We start from the raw sequence: 20703 nt of genomic DNA, 5'->3' as shown, positions 1-20703 counted from the left end.
ATAAATAGCCCTGGGTGCGGACATCCCTCTCGAAACTCCCAGCTTTTTTTTTTTTTTTTTAATATACAGTTTTTTGGCATTCAGGAGAAGTGTTGTGTGGAAATGTCAATACTTCACTTTGTTGGAACTGTCTGTTGGGACCTTGGGAAGGCTTAGCCCAGTTTGTTGCTTTTTTTGCCCAGAAAATCTGACTATGAAGCAAAAACAAAGTGTCCTTTGTGTATGTGACTGTGAGTGTGTGTGTGTGTGTGTGTGTGTGTGTGTGTGTGTGTGTGTGTGTATGCATGGGGGTTATTGGTGTTGAGCAGGAAAGGGAATGGGTTTTATTTTAAGATTACTGTGTGACATTTCAGTAACCTTAAGTAAGCTGTGTGACTCACTGAATAGGGAAGAGAGTTAAGGCCAAAATAGAGATGATGTTGATGTTGAAGAAAAGCAAGAAGAGAACTTCATGTCTCTTCCTTCTTGTCCTTTAACTGTAGAGCTTCAGTGTCGGTGCCTAGTTCTGAGCTTATCACCTCGGAACACATGCTTATCTGACCTACTGCAGCCAAATGCCTCAACCTAGTCAAACAATACGGCCGTATGATCCACAGGCGTAAAGACCACTGTAATGCCGGATCAGTACATTGTATCATTGGGAACTATAGACATACATTCTAGATCCCCAAACTCTGCAGTGTTCCTGCATTAGTGCTATAACAGGGGATTGCTAGCTGCTCTGCTGTTCCAGGCAGGCAGGCAGTTGGCCGGGCCAGAACTCATGAGCAACGCAGTCTGGAACTTTCTGTGTGTGGCAGGGTCAGGTGACTGCCTGCTGGAATCTCTCTCCGGCTGCTGTGTGTATAAACGTAGAAGAGTCTAGAGCCTCTGCCTCTGATTCCAGCGAGGCAGGAGAGCGAGAGGAGCCAGCAGTGCTCTGTAGCTGAGGCTTAAGCTGGGGCCACACTAGTGCCGTTTGTGTGCTGAGGAAGACGTAGACACGTTCCACACACTTACCTCTCAAAAAGAAAGCAGGTAAACGGTTTTCTCTGAGGTGTTGCGAGCGGCCTGCAAAAAAGCAGCTTGGGGTTTGTGTTTGTCCTGTTTTTTTATTTTTATTTTTATTTTGTCCTCTATGTCCTTTTTTTTGGCTTCTTCATTTGTTTTGGATTATTGCTGTTCTCTGTTTATTTTGATTATCTTTGTTTGGCTTCTGCTTCTCCAGCTGGCAAAGTCACAATGTCCTGTGATGTTCTGTGCTGTTCTGTGACCAAACTGTACAATCTCTGCTTGTATGCATCCCGTCAATAATAAACACAGTTGTGAGAAAATGATGAGGCCTAATTTTGGAAATCTGCAGTGTTTGAGTATTCATGTAACCATTCATGTACTAGATAGATTAGCAAGGGCTAACTGTAGGAAATGGGGGCTTTTTTTTTGCGCTCTAAAAGAAAAGTGTGATAAAGAAGAGGGGGTTGTTTTTGTGACTCAGGCAGAAGTTTCATCCACAAGAAACCACAAGGTGTTCAGGGAAACGTGTTCTATCTAGCGCTAAGAATGAGTTCTTTGACTTTGACAGCAGTAGGAACCTTTTCGGTGCTATTTTTAAAAGGGTTTTTTTTAAGAGAACCATATTTCTGTTTTGTTCTTTTAAAAGAGACGAGCCGTCAAGCTTGGCCAAGTAAAGAACTATATGAACATTCAAATGGTTCTATGTATGGGTGTAGGGGTTTTTAAGGGTTCTTAAGTAAAGGCATTGGTTTTGTGTCAGAACATGGCAACTCAAAGAACCCGTTGAATGTTTAAATGGTCTTTTGCTTTGGTAACAAGAGGAAGACCAGTCCTTAAGGTGTATTGCTCAGGAACTACAGGGACTTCTGTACAAACTGGTGGGGCAATTCTCTGTTAATAGAAGTGTGTAATGACACTTTCGTCCCACTGGCAGGTCATAGGCTTTTTAAGGAACTTAAAACCTTTAAAATGGTTCTACTCTTATGAGTCAACGAACCCCTGATGATAAATACTGGGACTGAAGAATGGTTTTTTATGGCAAATTCCCCAGCTATGCTTTTGCTAGTCCTAATGTGATTAGATCTCCCTCTCTTGCAAACACACACACACACACACACACACACACACACACACAGTCCACACCCTCTCTGTCATATATTTACTGGGGAAACAAGATCCTGTAGATTATCTAAGCCTCATTGCACCTCACAAGGACATGCTTCAGCTCAGATCTGCACAGGGTTAAGTACACAGTCCCATTTCTTGCTGATTTTATTTAACACACTGCCAGTACTTGTGCAGAATCGCGAGGCCACATGATTGCTTTGGCTCCACGCTGGGGAGAGAACATTGTGTTTATCTCCAGCAATATGTCTCATTAGCTAGATCTGAAAAAACGGCACACAGCAGAACTAAACGCCGCTAATTTTCCCGCAGGAAAACGTGCCAGTCTGGCTGGTTTAGCATGGGTGAGTCTTAGAATGACTACATTCTACCCTCATAGTCTAAGCAGCACTGCAGAGTTACACTTTCATGCAGTGCTGCGAAACGCTCTTCCATTTTATATTAAATATTAAATTGGTATGTTTGCTCATGGGCTCCCCCTACAGTTGTGGAGCGTAATTTACTTTTACTCCACTGTCATAAATGCAAATCATGCTTTGAGCTCCCCCTGATGGACAGCTGTACACATGCATGTGTCACTGAAAGTGAAAGAAGCATGTGGACGGAGGCGGTAGAGTGATTTTATAGGACTTATAGGACAAATGTGTCTCAGGTGACATGGCGTTACACAGTTCAGGTGAGAGGTCTCATGTAGCTCCACCAAAGTCACATAGTGCAGCATAGAAGCAGCATTTCGGCCTGGAGCGGCACTGAGACGCCATTCTCCCTGTTACAGTCAGTGGAGCATCAATATGATGTTGAAGCTGTGATTTTAACACACATAATGGTTTTACATAATGGTAAATTTTCCACGCTCCTTTAACAGTCATAATTCATTTTTACCTTTTAACTGTTTCTCAACCTCTTATTATGCCTTACAATTAAACAGGCTGTTACTGTAAGTGAAGGAAAATATGTAAATAGGTTCTGATCTGATTGGCTACCTTAGATTCCAGCCAGACTGAAGCACTCCTGATATGGCCAGTGTAAATGGGCAGGGCTAAAGCACTGTAGGCTAAATAGAAGTATATATGCAAATGCACAGTTTGTTGTGACATCACAAAAAATATTTATTCAAAACAAGATCTTCATATTAAAATTGGTTATAACTGGCTGAAAACTTAGAATAGATATATATAGAAATATATTTTTATGATGTTGGTTGTTTATAATACAGAATGGCAGCTTGAGAAATAAGAACATAAATTTTGCTTAATAAGTAAATCTATAGGCATAGTAGTCTTTTGATTATAAATGGTAGTCGGGGAGGGTCTGGGGAAGGGGGGTTGCCAATTATTTAGTGGAGTATGTGATTGCTGTTTCAAGCATGACTGACACACGCACATTTTATTCCTTGCCTGCAGCCAAACAGGAACTCACTGCAGTACTTTCTGGAACGGCCTAGGGCAGCATGCCCACTGTGTGCCATTTATGCCTGCAGCTGAGCCATAGCTCTCTCTGTCTTTCTCTCTCCCTCTCTGAAGTTTGCTCTGTACCCCTCTTTCAGACAAAATGTCTAAAGGTCCAGCAGTAGGCATCGACCTGGGCACCACCTACTCATGCGTTGGCATATTCCAGCATGGCAAGGTAGAGATCATTGCCAACGACCAGGGCAACAGGACCACACCCAGCTATGTTGCCTTCACAGACACAGAGAGGCTAATTGGAGACGCCGCCAAGAATCAGGTGGCCATGAATCCCAACAACACTGTGTTTGGTAAGATACTGATTCAATTAACCTGGAACTCATGAGGAACAGCTTTGTGATGCAGATTATGAAACAAATGTGTGCTTGGTCCACTGGATGGCAGTGTAAACATTACTCACTAGTGTGAGTGTGTGTTCACTACCACAGATGGGTTAAATGCGGAGGACCCATTTCACTGTACAGAGCACACTGTACAGTGACAAATACGTGCACCTTTACCTTTACCTGCAGGCAGTGATGGTCAAAACTTTGGTCAAATGACACATTTTGTAGGTTTTCTAAGGGAAAATGAGTGACACATCCCCTACAGAAAACAAAAGTGAAATAAGACATTGTCTGCACATTTAAAGCTAATGATTCTGCATATCACTGCTATCCAATGAAAAACATGTATCTCCATTTTTGCCTATTTGTAGTTTCTCCATGGTCTGAACCATGTAGTTGCTCTGTACACTGTGTAAGTAATTCTGAATGAATAGACCAATAGAAATGCTCTAAATGGCTTGGAAGAAACTCTTATTTTACCTTTAAACTTCCATTTAAAGCTACAAACATGTTTACCTTTTCCTGTAAAGGATCTATCTGTCTATCTGTCTGTCTGTCTGTTTATCTATCTATCTGTCTGTCTGTCTGTCTGTCTGTCTTTCTATCTATCTATTTATCTATTTATCTATCTATCTATCTATCTATCTATCTATCTATCTATCTATCTATCTGTCTGTCTGTCTGTCTGTCTATCTGTCTATCTATCTGTCTGTCTGTCTGTCTGTCTGTCTGTCTGTCTGTCTATCTGTCTATCTATCTGTCTGTCTGTCTGTCTAGCTAGCTAGCTCTTATGATGAGCTCCCTCACTTACAGAAACAACTCATTGGACCACATATTGAGAGGTCCCTAAAACAGCAACCAAATGTAGCACTTGGAATCAACTCCAGACCGTTTATCTCCTTAATTTGCCTTTATATAAAATGAGTGCCTAAACTTTCTATCTGTCTAACTAGGCTAAAACAAAATCAGAGAGAGCAGAAACTTTAGGAGTGGCCAATTCAACAAAGAACAAAGAATGCACCAAAAAACCTCAGAAGAACTAAAGTAGATGAATGCAGAATTCCTTGCATGGTGAAAACTTTTGTTTGGTCAAGAACAAGCTAGAGGGGGTCGATATGTCGCAGTCAAAATGCACAATTAGATGCAGAGGGTATAAATAAAGCACTTGTGTTAAATGTACTGTATATATTATCACTCACAAATCTATTTTTACCAAGATGCCAAGCGCTTGATCGGTCGGAGGTTCGATGACCCTGTGGTACAGTCAGACATGAAGCATTGGCCTTTCAAGGTGATTAGCGATGGGGGCAAGCCCAAGATGGAAGTGGAATACAAGGGAGAAATAAAGACCTTTTATCCCGAGGAGGTGTCCTCTATGGTACTCACTAAGATGAAGGAGATCTCTGAGGCTTATTTGGGCAAGGTAAGAGCAATCAGAGATGACAAGCTGAATTCTGTCCTGTTGCTTCAAAGATCACAAACAACCTGTCGTACAACCTGTAATCATACAGCACATCTTCTACACAATCCGGTACTGATCCGGTTTAGCATCAGTTCCACTGTGCACAAGGTCTTCATACATTCTGTACTCCTCTATAACCATTCTCCTCCCTTCTAGCCTCATTCAGTTTCATTCTGTGATGTGCTATTCAGTGATACAACACTTAAAGTTAAATGCTGGGGTTTCTGCTTTAGAATAGTGAAAGGTGCAGAAAGTGGTTCTCAGAAAAATATCTTGCTTATCAGATGATAAAACCTTGACACCTTTAGAAGAGAGCAGCCACAGATCCCACGTGTTAAAACTGTCAGTTTAAACAGAGCCTCTTACACCTCAAGATGAAATGTGCTTACTCTGCTAAGTTGTTCCTGTTTTCAAAGTGTTGCTTAGTCAAACATGATCAATGGCACAAACCAGAGTAGTAGAAAAAAGTACTTACTGCATAACTAACTGGTAAAACTATATTAGTTAAATTCACAAATTTTAATCAATTCATTGGTGCATTTTAAATCATAAATAAAGGAATATTAATGTCTTAAACTCCACAGAACCACTGGTGGTTCCTGAGTTTTTATTCACACTGTTATTTGCATTTACATTTATGGCATTTAGCAGATGCTCTCATTCAGAGCGACTTACAAAGTGCTTTGCTATTTACCCAAGAAAAAAACATAGCTAGTTAGAATAGACTAATAATTCAAAAGATACCTCTAAGCTTAGACATTACTAAATACAAGACAATAAGGTGACCATAGTACTCTATTCGTCCAAGTATTCTCTGAAGAGGTGGGTCTTCAGTCTGTGTTTGAAGACAGCGAGCGACACCCAGAGGAAGCTCGTTCCACCACTTTGGTGCCAGGACAGAAAAAAGCCTGGACGCCTGTTATAACTTAGGAACAGTTGTTATAACAGCTGAGTCAGTTTGCATTGCTTTTTATGTATTTACCAATGATCAATATTTAGGGTCTAATAAAAGTCACCATATAAGAAGATAATCTGCATGTCCTTATATGTACACCTATCATTAAGTCTCATAACTACATTACTACATTTGCATTTCCTAGTATCATCATAGTTTTTCCTAGTAGTTACTGTACAGTAATTTACAGTAGTTTCTAAATGAGACTTACGATGAACGACTGAACAATAAGCCTGTGGAGGGATTGAAGTCTAAGACAGAAAGTTAAATCATGTGTACTGTGTGCACACAGGACATAGGGACTGAAACAGATGCTACAGCGGAACTCACCTCGTCCTAAAGTACAGTCATCATGCAAATACAGTTTTTCACAGTATAAAATGAGTCAGGCCAAAGTTTAGAGAACTGGGAGTAGTTCCAAGCATTAGCTGAGGGTTTCAACATTTGTTGTCTGCAGCCACCTCAGCAAATCATGTAAACTGCAATCATAAGGATGTAAAACTTTGTTTGATCAAAAATACACTAAAATAATATATATAAAATGTTCCCCTACTGATTTTCCCAACCCCCTTTTTTTGCATCTCCAGCCTGTAACAAATGCAGTCATTACAGTACCTGCATACTTCAATGACTCCCAGAGGCAAGCCACCAAAGATGCTGGCACGATTGCTGGCTTGAATGTCCTCCGCATTATCAACGAGCCAACAGCAGCTGCCATTGCCTATGGGTTGGACAAAAAGGTACGCTGATATATTGAGCAGTTTGGAATTAACTTGCATTAACTTACATTGAAAGTTAAGCTTGGAGCTCAAAGGGTGGTCCTCTTGGCATAGGTTGGTTGTGAGCGAAACGTCCTCATCTTTGACCTGGGTGGTGGCACCTTTGATGTGTCCATTCTGACCATTGAGGATGGTATCTTTGAGGTCAAGTCCACTGCCGGTGACACTCATCTTGGGGGTGAGGACTTTGACAACCGCATGGTCAACCACTTCATCGCTGAGTTCAAGCGTAAATTCAAGAAGGACATCACAGGCAACAAGCGTGCAGTGCGTCGTCTGAGGACAGCCTGCGAACGCGCCAAGCGCACGCTGTCCTCCAGCACACAGGCCAGCATCGAAATAGACTCCCTCTTTGAGGGTGCTGACTTCTACACCTCCATTACCAGGGCACGCTTCGAGGAGCTCAACGCTGATCTCTTCCGTGGTACTCTAGAGCCTGTGGAGAAGGCCTTGCGTGATGCCAAGTTGGACAAAGCCCAGATCCATGACATTGTGCTTGTTGGTGGCTCCACTCGCATTCCCAAGATCCAGAAACTACTGCAAGACTTTTTCAACGGCCGTGATCTAAATAAGAGCATTAACCCTGATGAAGCAGTTGCTTATGGGGCAGGTGGGTGACACGACCAGAACCTGTTTCTTCATATATTCATTTTCAGATTAACACAAAATACTTTGACATTAAAACATCATGACACTCTGATCTTCTCATATTGTCCTTCAGCTGTCCAGGCAGCCATTCTGTCAGGAGACAAGTCAGAAAATGTTCAAGATCTCCTGCTGCTGGACGTCACTCCTCTGTCTCTGGGCATTGAGACAGCTGGGGGTGTCATGACCGTGCTCATTAAGAGGAACACTACCATCCCCACCAAGCAGACCCAGACCTTCACCACCTACTCAGACAACCAGCCAGGAGTGCTGATCCAGGTGCTCTTCACTGAATGCAGATTGTGCACCATTTACTAAGACTATTAGAAGAGTAGATGCCATCTCCTGATGGTTTCCATGATTTCTGGTTTTACACTGACAACTTAAGGCTCAGCCCTTTGCTCTGCAGTCTGCTAAAACCTCCTTTATTTGTCGGACAGGTGTTTGAAGGAGAGAGAGCTATGACGAAAGATAACAACATTCTGGGCAAGTTTGAGCTGACCGGCATCCCTCCTGCCCCCCGAGGTGTACCACAGATTGAAGTGACCTTTGATATTGACGCCAATGGCATTCTCAACGTGTCTGCTGTGGACAAGAGCACCGGCAAGGAGAACAAGATCACCATCACTAATGACAAAGGTACTTGCAGAAATGATCCCAGAAGACAGATTTTGCTCTTCCATCTCCACCTTCTAATCTCCCTCTTCTTTTTTTCTTAGGCCGCTTGTCCAAGGAGGACATTGAGCGCATGGTTCAGGAGGCTGACAGGTACCGAGTAGAAGATGAAGCCCAGAGGGAGAAGGTCACAGCTAAGAACACTCTTGAATCCCTAGCTTTCAACATGAAGAGCACAGTGGAGGATGACAAGCTCAAGGACAAGATCAGCGCAGATGACAAGAAAACCATTGTGGACAAGTGCAATGAGGTTATTGGCTGGCTCGACAGGAACCAGGTAAAGACACTGAAGACATACATTTTTTGTATTCTGAGCTACCTTCAGGTCATGGACAGAGTAGGAGATCATTTCCCTTTGTTAATGATGGCTGTGATGTGTAATGTTGGCAAATTGGGAAGACATAAAGCTCTAATGGCTTGTAATGGTGTCAAAACCATCAGGAACAGGAACAGCCCTACTAGATCAAAAATCTAACAGGTGGAATCTTAACTCTGTATTAAATATTACAGTGCATAACTTACTAATTCTCCCACTCTTCTTTCACATCATTCCACAGACTGCAGAAAAGGATGAATACGAGCACCAGCAGAAAGAACTGGAGAGAGTTTGCAACCCCATTATCACCAAGCTTTACCAAGGTGCTGGGGGCATGCCAGGTGGAATGCCTGGTGGCCCAGGAGGTTTCCCTGGAGGTGCAGGTGCAGGTGCTGGTGCGTCCTCTGGTCCCACCATTGAAGAAGTTGACTAGAGCCAAAACCATGAGAGAAGAAGAATGAGAGAAATATGTGCACCAGCAACCAGAAAAGAGTCTTTTTCAATACATTTGACATCAAACCATTTTTGTTTTTCAGTGAATCTCATAAGATATGGTAACAGGATCCAGTGCCAACAGAGACCAACACACAGCTTGTGACCAAAGTATTGGGCCACTTGTGTAAAAACACTTTTTTGTTGTTGTTTAATTAGGTAGAACTCTAGTCCATCTTCTGGTGATTGGTCACACTATTGTCTTAGCTTTGCAGCTTGTGCCATTACTTCTTCTTTTATAGCTACACTTCCTGACAGACTTACCCTTATGTAGACTCTGCTTTGAGCTAAGTGAAATAACAGTCCTGTGGTTTTATCACTCCATCACATGAATAAAATAACATGGTTTCTCTTCATGCATATGTCTTGTTTTATATTTATTTATAGAGAAATAACAGATGACTTTGCATTTAATGCCAGAAATACTGTCTAGTCAGCAACACAAAAATATCTGTGTAGCTGCTCTGAACACTGTGTAAATACCTCTGGATTAACAGACCAATAGAAATGCTCTAAATTACTTCTAAACTTCTATTCTACATTAACTTCCATTCAAGGTAAGAACATTTTTGCCCTCTTCTGTAAAGTCAGCATTTTAGAGATTAATTTGGGCATATACTGATGCTCTGGGTGTATTTGAAGGGATCTACCTTTTAGTTAGTAGCAATCTTTTGATATCTAGAAGAGACGTGTGGTGAAGTTCTGCTTTCCAGTGTTTGATTGTCATAAAAGACTACAAAGTACTACTAAGTAACAAAAACACCATATTTTCCTGAAGTGTACGCTGTGTTTTACCCCGTCTCCAGCTGTGATTAGGGCTTTCAGGGCTTTCGTTAGTGGACTGGGTATATGTCAATTTTGGTGGCCTAACTATAATAAGTCAAGAGTGTTACAACACAGTTTGGAAATGGCCCATTCACCAGTCCTATTTTGTTTATGGCAGATATTCTTTTCTAAGAGGTCACAACAGCAATTGAGGTTCAGGGTATGTCAGTTCTGTGTACTGAACTCTCGTTATTCAACTATGCCAAGGTAAATGCAGTTTGACATGTTGGGACTCCTAAAAGGCCACCTTTATAATACTGGTACACACTTTTGGTGGTCTATTTTTAATTGTTTATTTGTTTGTTTGTTTGTTTTCTGCCCTGCCAAAGATATTAGTATTGACACTGAATGTAACATTTATACATGATTTGAGATCCAGTTCTGCTCATGCTCTCTAATAAAACAGTGTAATAAAACAGTAAAACAGTTTTAATGAACAGTACTGTGCTATATATATATATATAGAGAGAGAATATGTAATAATAATATTATTAGAGTGTGCAGTATATTATGCTGGAGCACAAAGAGAAACCCTAAAAAACATAATGAGGTAATAAGCAATTTACCTAGCTTTATTTAGCTCAAATTAATAAACAGCATGCACTTGTTCATTCAAATTATTTATTTGCTGTGAATAAACATAAATAATGTGCTTGTCACCATTAAAGTCATTTTTTGTTTAAGCAAACAAACCTTTTTTTTTCAGCATATGAAATATTGGTCATGTCCTGTCATATCAAAGTAACTAAAATTCACAATTGTTGGTAAACAGTCTTCCAAGGCCATGTCTTCGGACATGTATGAGGGATCTGTCACTGTTTAGTTACATGTTTTATAGTTTCCACATAGTATGCATAACAGATATGAATTTTCCAGAGTTGTGGGATTCTTCCAGGTGCTCTTTCAGGAGCACCTTCATTTTTTCCCAGCTATATCAGCTTCTACAGGGACTATAAAACAGTGCCTGGTGCACCAGAATACTGGAGTACTGAGGGACTTGTCGGCACAATGCTCTGGATCATTAGTTGTCTGGCTCTGGTGGCGTCCACACTGGGTAAGTGCTCCACAAGCTGAGGCCAACTGAGCAACTGACCAACTGAGATCAATCCAAAAATACACTTTAATATTGTATTTGTTGTGTTTTCTTGACTGCATTTGCATTTCGCTGTCTATTCTTTGCTCATAGGCTGTGGAGTACCAGCCATTAAGCCTCAAATCAGTGGCTACAACAGGATTGTTAATGGAGAGAATGCAGTGTCTGGGTCCTGGCCCTGGCAGGTGTCTCTCCAGGTAACGTATGCTATTTCAAGAAGCTTTCAGTTTTGCAATATTTTAATTATAGTCATTAAATAATGTTTGATGTTGTTTGGTATTAAATGCATTCTTTAATTAAAAAAATATAAAATTCCTGATGAAAACAGGACACAACTGGCTTCCATTTCTGTGGTGGATCTCTCCTCAACCAGTACTGGGTCCTCACTGCTGCCCACTGCCGTGTCACGTGAGCTATTTTGATCCCAACCCTCTACTGTAGTCCTGAGTGGAATATTTATGCGACATACAATGTGTTTTATTTTACTTCTTTATTTCTCCTCATTACTGCAGAGCTGGACGTCACCGTGTGATCCTCGGAGAGCATGATCGCGGGTCCAGTGCTGAGCCCCTTCAGATTATAAACATCGCCAAGGTATCTGATCTGTTTGAGTTGATATTTGTAAAAACATCTGATTTCTGTGGGTCGTAACCCAGCTATCATGTTCATATGGGGCCTGTATGGGTAGTTTTGTTCTCAGGCTCCATGTTGGCCCCACGTATGGATGCCCACCAGGTTCAGTGATGGGATCAGGAGGGGTTAAACATGGATCTCATCTGGGTTTACGCTGCACATGGGGCCTAGATGGGAAGGTGGGCTGTAACAAGCCCAAGTGGGTCCCAGTAACAAAGTATGTAGAAACTCACTCAGAGCCCTTGCCCACTTGGAAACCCACCTAGCCCAAGTTCTGCCCATGTGAACCCCACATGAGCATGTTGGCTTGAAAATTACTACTAGTTATTCATTTCACATGTACTTTCCTCCTAAATGTGCAATGTGTTCTACGGTATCCAATCAGTGCACATCTTCTCATCTTCTCATTTCCAGGCCATCACCAATCCTTACTACAACAGCCAGACCTTTAACAACGACATCACCCTGCTGAAGCTGTCCACTCCTGCTCAGATGACCAACCGTGTGTCCCCTGTGTGCTTAGCCTCTTCAAGCGCCAACGTGCCTGCAGGCACTCGCTGTGTCACCACTGGCTGGGGCAAGACTGGAACCACCTGTGAGTGGACTCATTGTGTCAGCTACGTTAAGGGCCATAAATATTGTGCGATTTTAGGACCTGTTCCCCTGAAGTCAATTTATAACTCTAGTGTGGTTTATGGGGTATTTGTGCCTAAAATATTCAGCATTTACTTTTATTTGACCATTTTGACTGCACTATTTTGTGCCTTACTGAAAAAGCAGTCCTGACTGAAAGGCTCCTTACACTATTCAACGTCAGTGTAAGAGTGCTTTATATCAGGGGAGAGATAGTGTACAGCTTTGTGCTTTTCCTGCTTAAGCACACCTGATTGAAAACACCTGTTAGTAGGTAACCTAGAGCATGGAAATCGGGAAATCTGGAAATTGGAAAATTGTCATTACAAAAATCATGACATTACAAAATCAGTTAATTGTAAATGAGATGTTTTTGCAGTGTGATTTCCAAATGTGAGCCAAGTAGATTTGGAAATAAATAATATAATGTGAATCATTTCAACCCCTTAAACAGCCTATGACCCACCGGTGGGCCGATAGTGTTATCACAAACTTGTATTACCAAAGAATAGCCCCACCAGTTTGTCCCTGAAGTCCCTAGAAGTCCCTGTAGTTACTGAGTAATACACCTTAGTGTATAATAAGCCTTGCTGTGTAAAGAGATTTATGTTAATGATAACATACTTTATTAAATTCTTTAATTTACAAAAGTGATGAATTATTCATAATGCAAGCTGACACTTTTTGTTCTACTGATCCTCTGGTGCAACATACAGTGCTAACACAACAGTAAAAGACCATGCTTCACACTTTAGGCATTACAGTCTCTTGTTCAGGTGTTAGTTGCTCTTTCAGTCCAAAATATAAATAGTATCTACAACCTTTAACAGTTCAGTAGTATGCGCTGATGACAGTCAATAACAGCCCATGCATTACTATTAGTAATTTCCTTGCTGTTAAATAAGCATGATTGATTTTGCACAATGTTGCATACTGGGTCTTTAATTCTGTTAGCAGTAATTGCACAGTCCTGACTGTACTGTAATATTGTAATGGTGTAATTTCTGCACAAAAAGTGCTGCAGTGGACTAGATGGAGTAGGAACCAGTAGCTTGACAGGCCTTTGTAAAAACTGCCCCAGTAAAGTGACTGTAAAGTATTTAAATAGTAACAGCTTCTTGCATGTTCTTGTACTTTTATTGATGCGCAAATTAAATTTAACTGGGATTTTACATTGTTCTTAATGATATATAGTAAATTTGTGAGCCAGTATTCAGCAAACTGCCCTAAGTCTTGTACCTTTAGTCTGCCAAACTGTTTAACAGTGTTTACCCTCTTATGTAGGGGCCTTTTCAGCTGTGGTTCATTATTAATTTCCTTAGGCCAAAATAAAGGTCAGCCTTCTCTGTACATGCCTTGGCCCCTAATAACCTATTTCTCTTATCTTCTGTGTGGTGTATTGTTAGCAACCCCTCGTATTCTGCAGCAAACTGCCCTGCCCATTCTGAGCCAGGCTCAGTGCAGGCAGTACTGGGGCCAGAACAGGATCACTGATGCTATGATCTGTGCTGGAGCCTCTGGAGTCTCCTCTTGCCAGGTGAGTCAAGTGTGCCAAGTGTGACCAGACCTACACACCAACATTTACATTTACAATTACATTTACATTTATGGCATTTAGCAGATGTTCTTATCCAGAGTGACTTACAAGGTTACTCGTATTACAGAGATGGGCCAGTGTAGTGAGTCTTGCCCAAGGACTCTTATTGGTGTAGCACAGCATTGTCACCTAGACCGGGAATCAAACCCCAGTCTCCCACATGGTGTGGTAGCTCAGTGGCAGGTAGTGGTGTTATCTGTTGAGCCACCCCAACCACCTCACCAACCAACACACACACACACACACACACACACACACACACACACACACACACACACACACACACACACACACACACACACACACACACACACACACACACACAGGTTGACTCGGTTTATGTACACAGGTAAATTAATAAAATCGTTTTATGTGCTTGTGGCGAGATCACGTCTCTTAAGATACATCTTAATAAGTATCAGTGATAAGTGTGTTGTGTTGTGTTCTTTCTACAGGGTGACTCAGGTGGTCCACTGGTCTGTCAGAACAACAGTGGTGTCTGGACTCAGGTGGGCATTGTGTCTTGGGGAACCAGCAACTGCAATGTTCGCACCCCTGCTGTCTACGCCCGGGTCTCTTACCTCCGTAGCTGGATTGATCAGACTATTGCCTACAACTAGACCTTGAGCAGCAGTATGAGTGACTAGTAAGAACCTAGCCACCACTGAGTAAAATCTCCAGACAGACTGGCTGCTTAACCTGTTCTTCAACATACAGGCAGGTGCTGAGTTATACTACTTCCATTTTCCAGCTGTTCAGACGTTGGAAACTTGCAAAAGCAAATTGCCAATAAAATGTGAAGAGAAAGCCCGCTTGGAGTGTTTCTTTAAACAACTAAACAGAGCACTTAACACCTAACATCTAACATAGAGAGCATTCTGGCCAACAGTGTCTGTCAGGAAGGCCCTGTAATTAGCGATGAGAGCTGATACAGGAATATGCCAGAACTGTGCCAAAACCAGCAGGCTCAGAGCCAGTTTCTTCCCAGCAATCACCTCTGCTCTCCACAATGATCTCAATGTTATTTTCAAACACATTTATATATGTGTACACACAGGGGCGCTGTTTTGGGAATGATTAGGACGATTCCAGGGACCTACGACTGACAGGGGCCCTAAAAAAATTACTAGTTGAGTATTTTGGCGGATTTGTGGATGATTTGTGAGACCGGTGTATGGTTCCCAAAATCCCTGGCAGTAGGGTTGGACGGTATCTACTTTTTTTCATACCGTCATATTGTCTCAAAGTATTACCATGGAATGCACATACAAACATACCATATCCAAACCATATATAGCGAAACAAAAGCAAGGATGACAGCTCAAGGCTAGAAAACTTTGCAGAGACTTTGCAACCTTTAAGCCAAAACAGAAGCATCCATATGTAGCAGTCTGTTGTATATTTATAGTTGTAGTCGGAAGGTTACACACTACCATGGAAAAGAACGTCATGGTATTAATTCAGTGGTGCTGGACGTTACAAAATGTATTTCAGCTTTCCTTGGTGAAGGCCTCTTAACTTACTGTTAGTGATCACGACTGACTAGATCTAGTAGCTTCTGTGCCCACATACATAAGTTTTGTTCAACAACACACAGTACAATGAGAAAGTCCATCCAGCACTGCTGTCAAGTGGTCTAGTGGACAAAGGCACTGCCACTATGTTTGATATAGATTATCGCTGGATAAGAGAGCACATTTGACCTTGTGTTGTGTTGTATTGTGAGATAAGGAGCCGTGCTGTCCTCCGAGCATGCTGGCTACCTAGCTAGTGTTGGAATATGAAGTGATTCAAGACATTCCCACTCTAAAGTTTAAACCATACTGTTTATCACATTTTCATCATTATTGATTTTAACGTTCGTAGCGCATTGACAAATGATGATGGGCCCTCTCTCACACCCGGCGCAGTCTATTTTCACGCCTTCCGTCTGCATTGTTTAAATAGAAACAGTGCTTGTGAATATATCTATGCCAATGGGGGGCAGTGGTCTCAAAATGAGGTGTGTTCAGGTCAATTTTTTTGGCGTATTGCTAGCTTGGCAACGGAAACCACAGGAGCTCCACTGACTAAAAACAACCTAGGCAGACGTCAACAGACAGACAATCGTTGCTATCTTGGCACCTGGCTCTAAAAGGTAATGGCGAGTGACATGCAGATTGGCTTATTTTTTACCGCCTGTACGATAGCATAGACACACTGACACGCCCTAAAGCAAGCTGTGCAGTGCATGGTTGGCGGCTTGCCTATTGATCGCTAAGAAGGGCCATTGTGTTTTTTACTTTTTCACAACAAGGCTACCTTTCTGTTGTTTAGAAGTGTTGACTCATTAAAAGCATTTGAGATGCCAACAAGCACAAAACTAAACAGTCTGACTAACAGGAGGACTTTAGGTTAAATAGCAGTAACCTACTGACACAGTGCTGCTGAAGCTGAGATGTTTAACATTGTCTGGTAGAGAAGACAAGGTAAGCAAAGTTGAGATGAATATATCAAGAGACAGAATACTGTTGCCCTGCTTATTAATGATTTGTAAGGTGTGTATGGCCTAATTAATAACCATTCATGAAGAAACATTACTGCATATTACTACACTTTCTTATTAATAGATTGAAATCTAATGTCCAGATACTAGTCTAACTGCCAAAAACATAGAATGCAGTGCTACAGTGCCATCACCAGGCTGATGTGGATAATTTAAGTTTCCTAAAAAGTGAGAACAAAGAAACAGTTTGCATTTCTTGCACATACATTTTTTTAAATCATATTTCACAAGTCAGCAAAAAAAATATCACTTACAGGAAGACAAAAAAACAAAGGAAAAAACTGTGTTCCAGCACACTGTGATTGGACCCCTGACAATTAAATAATTCACACATGCTTGGAGTTATCTGTCCATCCTACAATCATTAAATCATAAATCATTTCTGAAAATAGTAACCACAGATAAATGCACTAACACAGAAGCCCTCGTCCTGTTATATTCACTCCACCCACTTTCCTCTGTCTTGTTCATGCTTTGGTCTCTCTGTCATGCTGCCAGAACACCGCTCCCCTTTTGTGGACTAATACGCGACTGACTGAAGAATTACCCAAAAGGGTAAGTTTTGTGTGATTCCATTTATGTTTTTTTTTTTTATATATATTGTTTTAATAACTGAAAAATGTTATACTGCAGCTGTAGCTGAGATTACCTTAAGGTAAAACTAATAAACAAATGAACTAACAGGAAATGATTTCCACACACTACACTCTGCAGCATATAGACCAGAACCAATACTTTACCGCATTACCAATTGCTTGTCAAGGAAGAACTAAAATTCCTCAGTTCACACTGCAGAACCAACATGGTGTATTGACATTTTCTCATGAAACAGTAGAGACATCAATGCACAAGTGAAGGCACAATGTGATTCTTTGATTGATTGCTGTACTTTGCAGTAGAGTTTCAGTCGTGAAACTAAAAGATTTGGTTTAGTGTATAGTCTACTGTCATTTCAGTCTACTGAATTTACTGTATAAATTCTAAAAGTAAATGTATTATATTATTTCATACAGTTTTGCATTTTTATAACAAAGGTACACCATGCATATATAGCTTAACTAATTAGGTCACCAGAATTTCAGCATCGATCATTAATAAAATGTGCTCTGATCGTTAGATTGTGGTCTGATCATGCTTAGATCAACTGGATTTCAGCTGATTACTAATAAAATGTGCTCTGAATATTAGATTGCGGTCTGATCATGCTTAGATCAACTGGATTTCAGCTGATTACTAAAAAAATGTGCTCTGAATATTAGATTGTGGTCTGATCATGCTTAGATCAACTGGATTTCAGCTGATTACTAATAAAATGTGCTCTGAATATTAGATTGCGGTCTGATCATGCTTAGATCAACTGGATTTCAGCTGATTACTAATAAAATGTGCTCTGAATATTAGATTGCGGTCTGATCATGCCTAGATCAACTGGATTTCAGCTGATTACTAATAAAATGTGCTCTGAATATTAGATTGTGGTCTGATCATGCTTAGATCAACTGGATTCCAGCATTGATTATTAATTAAATGTGGTCTGATTATTATCTAAGTAAAAGTACAAAGGACAGTTGTACTGTTCATGTCTTTTATTGAAGACATGGAGTGAACATTCACAGTGTTAGGGAAAGTATGTGTTCCTTTGAATTTCTTAACCTGTAGATCCCACAGCAATTAAACCAGATGCTGTGATTTGCCCCTAAGAGAGGTTTGCACCCAAGACATCCCAGAAAGACCTGCGGGTATGATTTAATTGCTGCTGTTGTACTACCCAACATCTCTTCAGATTGAGGTCATGTTTTATTAAAGATTGCAAGGCATCCAGGCGCTGGGGCAGCAAAGCAGCCCAAAACAATGACGCTCCCTCCACCAGTCTTCACAGCTGGGATGCCGTTTTGGTGTTTTTGAGCACTGTTCTTTTTATTCCAAACATACCATTGTGTATTTGTTCTAAAAAGTTTCACTTTGTTTTTCTATTTGATTGTTTCACCTTTTTTTTTTTTTTTTTTTTTACTTTTGCTTTATCCATAGAACCTTTTTTTCACAAGATTTTGGCAGTTTATAGCTTGGGGAAGTCAGTAACACAGACTTACTTTTTCTAGCCTGTTCTGTGGATGTTTACTTAAATGCTCAGTAAAATACATGAACTGTTTGTGTGTTATTACTTTAATTAGATTGTGCTTTTCAGTCCATATTATGTCAGTAATCGGAGCAGGATTCTGGGTAATTCCAAAGGGTTTGCTTACTTTTTCTTGCAACTGTTATTAATATGAATATTTTTCTCCCTCTTCTTGCAGCTTTTGCCTTAAGCAATGTAACAGCTGTACGATATCAAATCAAATACCATCAAATACCAGCATCATCAGCAGAGGACAGCAAAAACACAGCATGGATTACAGCAGCATCTTGACTTTAATCACATACTCAGCTGTGTTCGTGCTTGGCACAATCGGCAATGGACTGGTCATTTATGTGACAGGCTACAAGATGAAGACAACAGTCAACTCCGTCTGGTTTCTCAACCTGGCCCTGGCAGACTTCCTCTTCACGTTTTTTCTCATACTAAGCATTGTGTCGGTCTCGTATAATTATGTCTGGCCATTTGGTCTCTTCATGTGTAAGTTTCATACCTTGGTCTCTGTGCTCAACATGTTTGCAAGCATCTTCCTGCTGACAGCCATCAGTCTGGACCGCTGCCTGTCCACATGGGTGATCGTGTGGGCCCAGAACAAACGTACCCCACTCAAAGCCAGACTGGCATGCTTGGTCATATGGGTGGGAGCCATCGCCTGCAGCATCCCTTTCGCCACTTATCGAACCCTGAGGCCATATAAAAATGTTACATACTGTGGCTCTAATGCTAGTCCCCAGGTCATGATGAACATGGCAGTGTTCCGATTTGTGATAGGCTTTCTTGTTCCCTTCGTCATCATCATCTGTTCGTACATAGCGATTGCAGTAAGAGCTCAACGCCTCCAGCGCCACAAAAAACTTCGGCCCTTCCGACTCATCATGACCGTGATCCTTGCTTTCTTTATATGCTGGCTGCCCTTTCACATCCACAATTTCTTCTATCTAAGCAGCCATTCAGGCACCTGGAGTGCAGAAGCTAAAAGTGCCATTCAAACTGCTGGACCCTTCTTTGTGAGTCTGGCATATCTGAACAGCTGCCTGAACCCCATCCTGTATGTGTTCATGTGTGAAGAGTTCAAGACCAAGCTCAAGCAGTCTCTGTTGCTGGTGCTGGAGAGTGCTTTTACGGAGGAGCACCTGGGCTTCCTCACCCCTCGCCACTCCATCAGCTCTCGCCACTCTGAGTCCCAAATTCAAATAAAAAGAAAAGACACCACTTCCTCCCTCGTCAGCCGCTTAGACAGGACATCTTCAGAGGACTAAAGTCACTGTTACATTCATTTACTAGAAATACATTAGACAGTTTCCTTCACAGTGTGTGCATGCTAAAAGCAATCCCTTGAGGACACCCAATAAAAGTATAGCTTGGAAGAACAGTGGTGGAACCAACACATATACCTTATTTGACAGATTTTTTCATTTTATTTTATAAATACAAAATACATTAATAGCAACTACTTTTTTATATTTTAAACATTGTTTTTCTCCTTGTATCGTTGTATGATTGTATTATTAAATGTATCTCTGGCCAGACTATTGTGAGCTGTTTTGTATACATGTGATTTTAACTCTGAAATAAACTGTGGGCTTTTCTTTTAGTCATGTAGTTATGTATTTCAGACTTAAGGTTCAGTAGCCAGCAGGAGTTTTTCAGGAACTACAATAAAACCAATATGTAAATTATGAGTGAAGAGGGTGAGAAATCAAAGTGTTGGACATTTCCAGTGTAAGGGGTGAGTCATTTTCCATAAAACATAAATGGTAGATTGAGCATCTACTATGTATTATTCAAAGTGCTTTAAACCACTTCTTATGAGAACAGCTTAATAAATATCACTTTCTCATCTTCCTATTGCTTGTCTTTTATTTTCACTAACCATTAACCATGACATAAGACACATTAGCAGTGCATTAGCAGGAGATCTGAGGTTTTCTTCATTTCCTGTTCATTTAAGTGGGTGTTATCCAGTAACACATCTTGTAGCAAGCTGAATGCATTGGGGGAAAAAAGAA

At 41.0% G+C, this 20703-nt stretch overlaps 3 protein-coding genes across 3 annotated transcripts; all 3 read left to right on the top strand.

Moving 5' to 3' along the window:
- The first annotated feature begins 926 nt into the window (after positions 1 to 926).
- hsc70 (heat shock cognate 70) lies at positions 927 to 9575 on the top strand. The gene is made up of 9 exons (XM_072691620.1): positions 927 to 1017; positions 3665 to 3874; positions 5128 to 5333; positions 6915 to 7067; positions 7161 to 7716; positions 7828 to 8030; positions 8192 to 8390; positions 8471 to 8703; positions 8984 to 9575. The coding sequence occupies exons 2-9, from the start codon at positions 3670 to 3672 to the stop codon at positions 9173 to 9175; spliced, it is 1947 nt and encodes a 648-aa protein (XP_072547721.1). The 5' UTR covers positions 927 to 1017; positions 3665 to 3669; the 3' UTR covers positions 9176 to 9575.
- Positions 9576 to 11023: 1448 nt separating this feature from the next.
- Positions 11024 to 14822, top strand: LOC140565607 (chymotrypsin-like protease CTRL-1). Its single transcript, XM_072691622.1, has 7 exons — positions 11024 to 11113; positions 11246 to 11349; positions 11481 to 11560; positions 11665 to 11746; positions 12200 to 12380; positions 13825 to 13955; positions 14471 to 14822. The coding sequence occupies exons 1-7, from the start codon at positions 11068 to 11070 to the stop codon at positions 14633 to 14635; spliced, it is 789 nt and encodes a 262-aa protein (XP_072547723.1). The 5' UTR covers positions 11024 to 11067; the 3' UTR covers positions 14636 to 14822.
- A 2206-nt stretch (positions 14823 to 17028) lies between these two features.
- On the top strand, positions 17029 to 20540 carry LOC140565206 (C3a anaphylatoxin chemotactic receptor-like). The gene is made up of 2 exons (XM_072691034.1): positions 17029 to 17115; positions 18855 to 20540. The coding sequence occupies exon 2, from the start codon at positions 18946 to 18948 to the stop codon at positions 19951 to 19953; it is 1008 nt and encodes a 335-aa protein (XP_072547135.1). The 5' UTR covers positions 17029 to 17115; positions 18855 to 18945; the 3' UTR covers positions 19954 to 20540.
- The last annotated feature ends 163 nt before the right edge of the window (positions 20541 to 20703 follow it).

The sequence above is a fragment of the Salminus brasiliensis genome, chromosome 11 (genome assembly GCF_030463535.1).
Source record: "Salminus brasiliensis chromosome 11, fSalBra1.hap2, whole genome shotgun sequence".
Taxonomy (NCBI): domain Eukaryota; kingdom Metazoa; phylum Chordata; class Actinopteri; order Characiformes; family Bryconidae; genus Salminus; species Salminus brasiliensis.
This window is presented reverse-complemented; position numbering and strand designations above follow the sequence as displayed.

Excerpts from the sequence above, each read along its gene's own strand:
- hsc70 (XM_072691620.1), top strand. The coding sequence starts at position 3,670 with ATGTCTAAAGGTCCAGCAGTAGGCATCGACCTGGGCACCACCTACTCA. Across the intron at positions 8,031-8,191 it reads AGCCAGGAGTGCTGATCCAG|GTGTTTGAAGGAGAGAGAGC; the intron begins GTGCTCTTCACT and ends TTTGTCGGACAG. Across the intron at positions 8,391-8,470 it reads CACCATCACTAATGACAAAG|GCCGCTTGTCCAAGGAGGAC; the intron begins GTACTTGCAGAA and ends TTTTTTTCTTAG.
- LOC140565607 (XM_072691622.1), top strand. The coding sequence starts at position 11,068 with ATGCTCTGGATCATTAGTTGTCTGGCTCTGGTGGCGTCCACACTGG. Across the intron at positions 11,747-12,199 it reads AGATTATAAACATCGCCAAG|GCCATCACCAATCCTTACTA; the intron begins GTATCTGATCTG and ends TCTCATTTCCAG. Across the intron at positions 13,956-14,470 it reads CTGGAGTCTCCTCTTGCCAG|GGTGACTCAGGTGGTCCACT; the intron begins GTGAGTCAAGTG and ends TTCTTTCTACAG.
- LOC140565206 (XM_072691034.1), top strand. The coding sequence starts at position 18,946 with ATGGATTACAGCAGCATCTTGACTTTAATCACATACTCAGCTGTGTTC.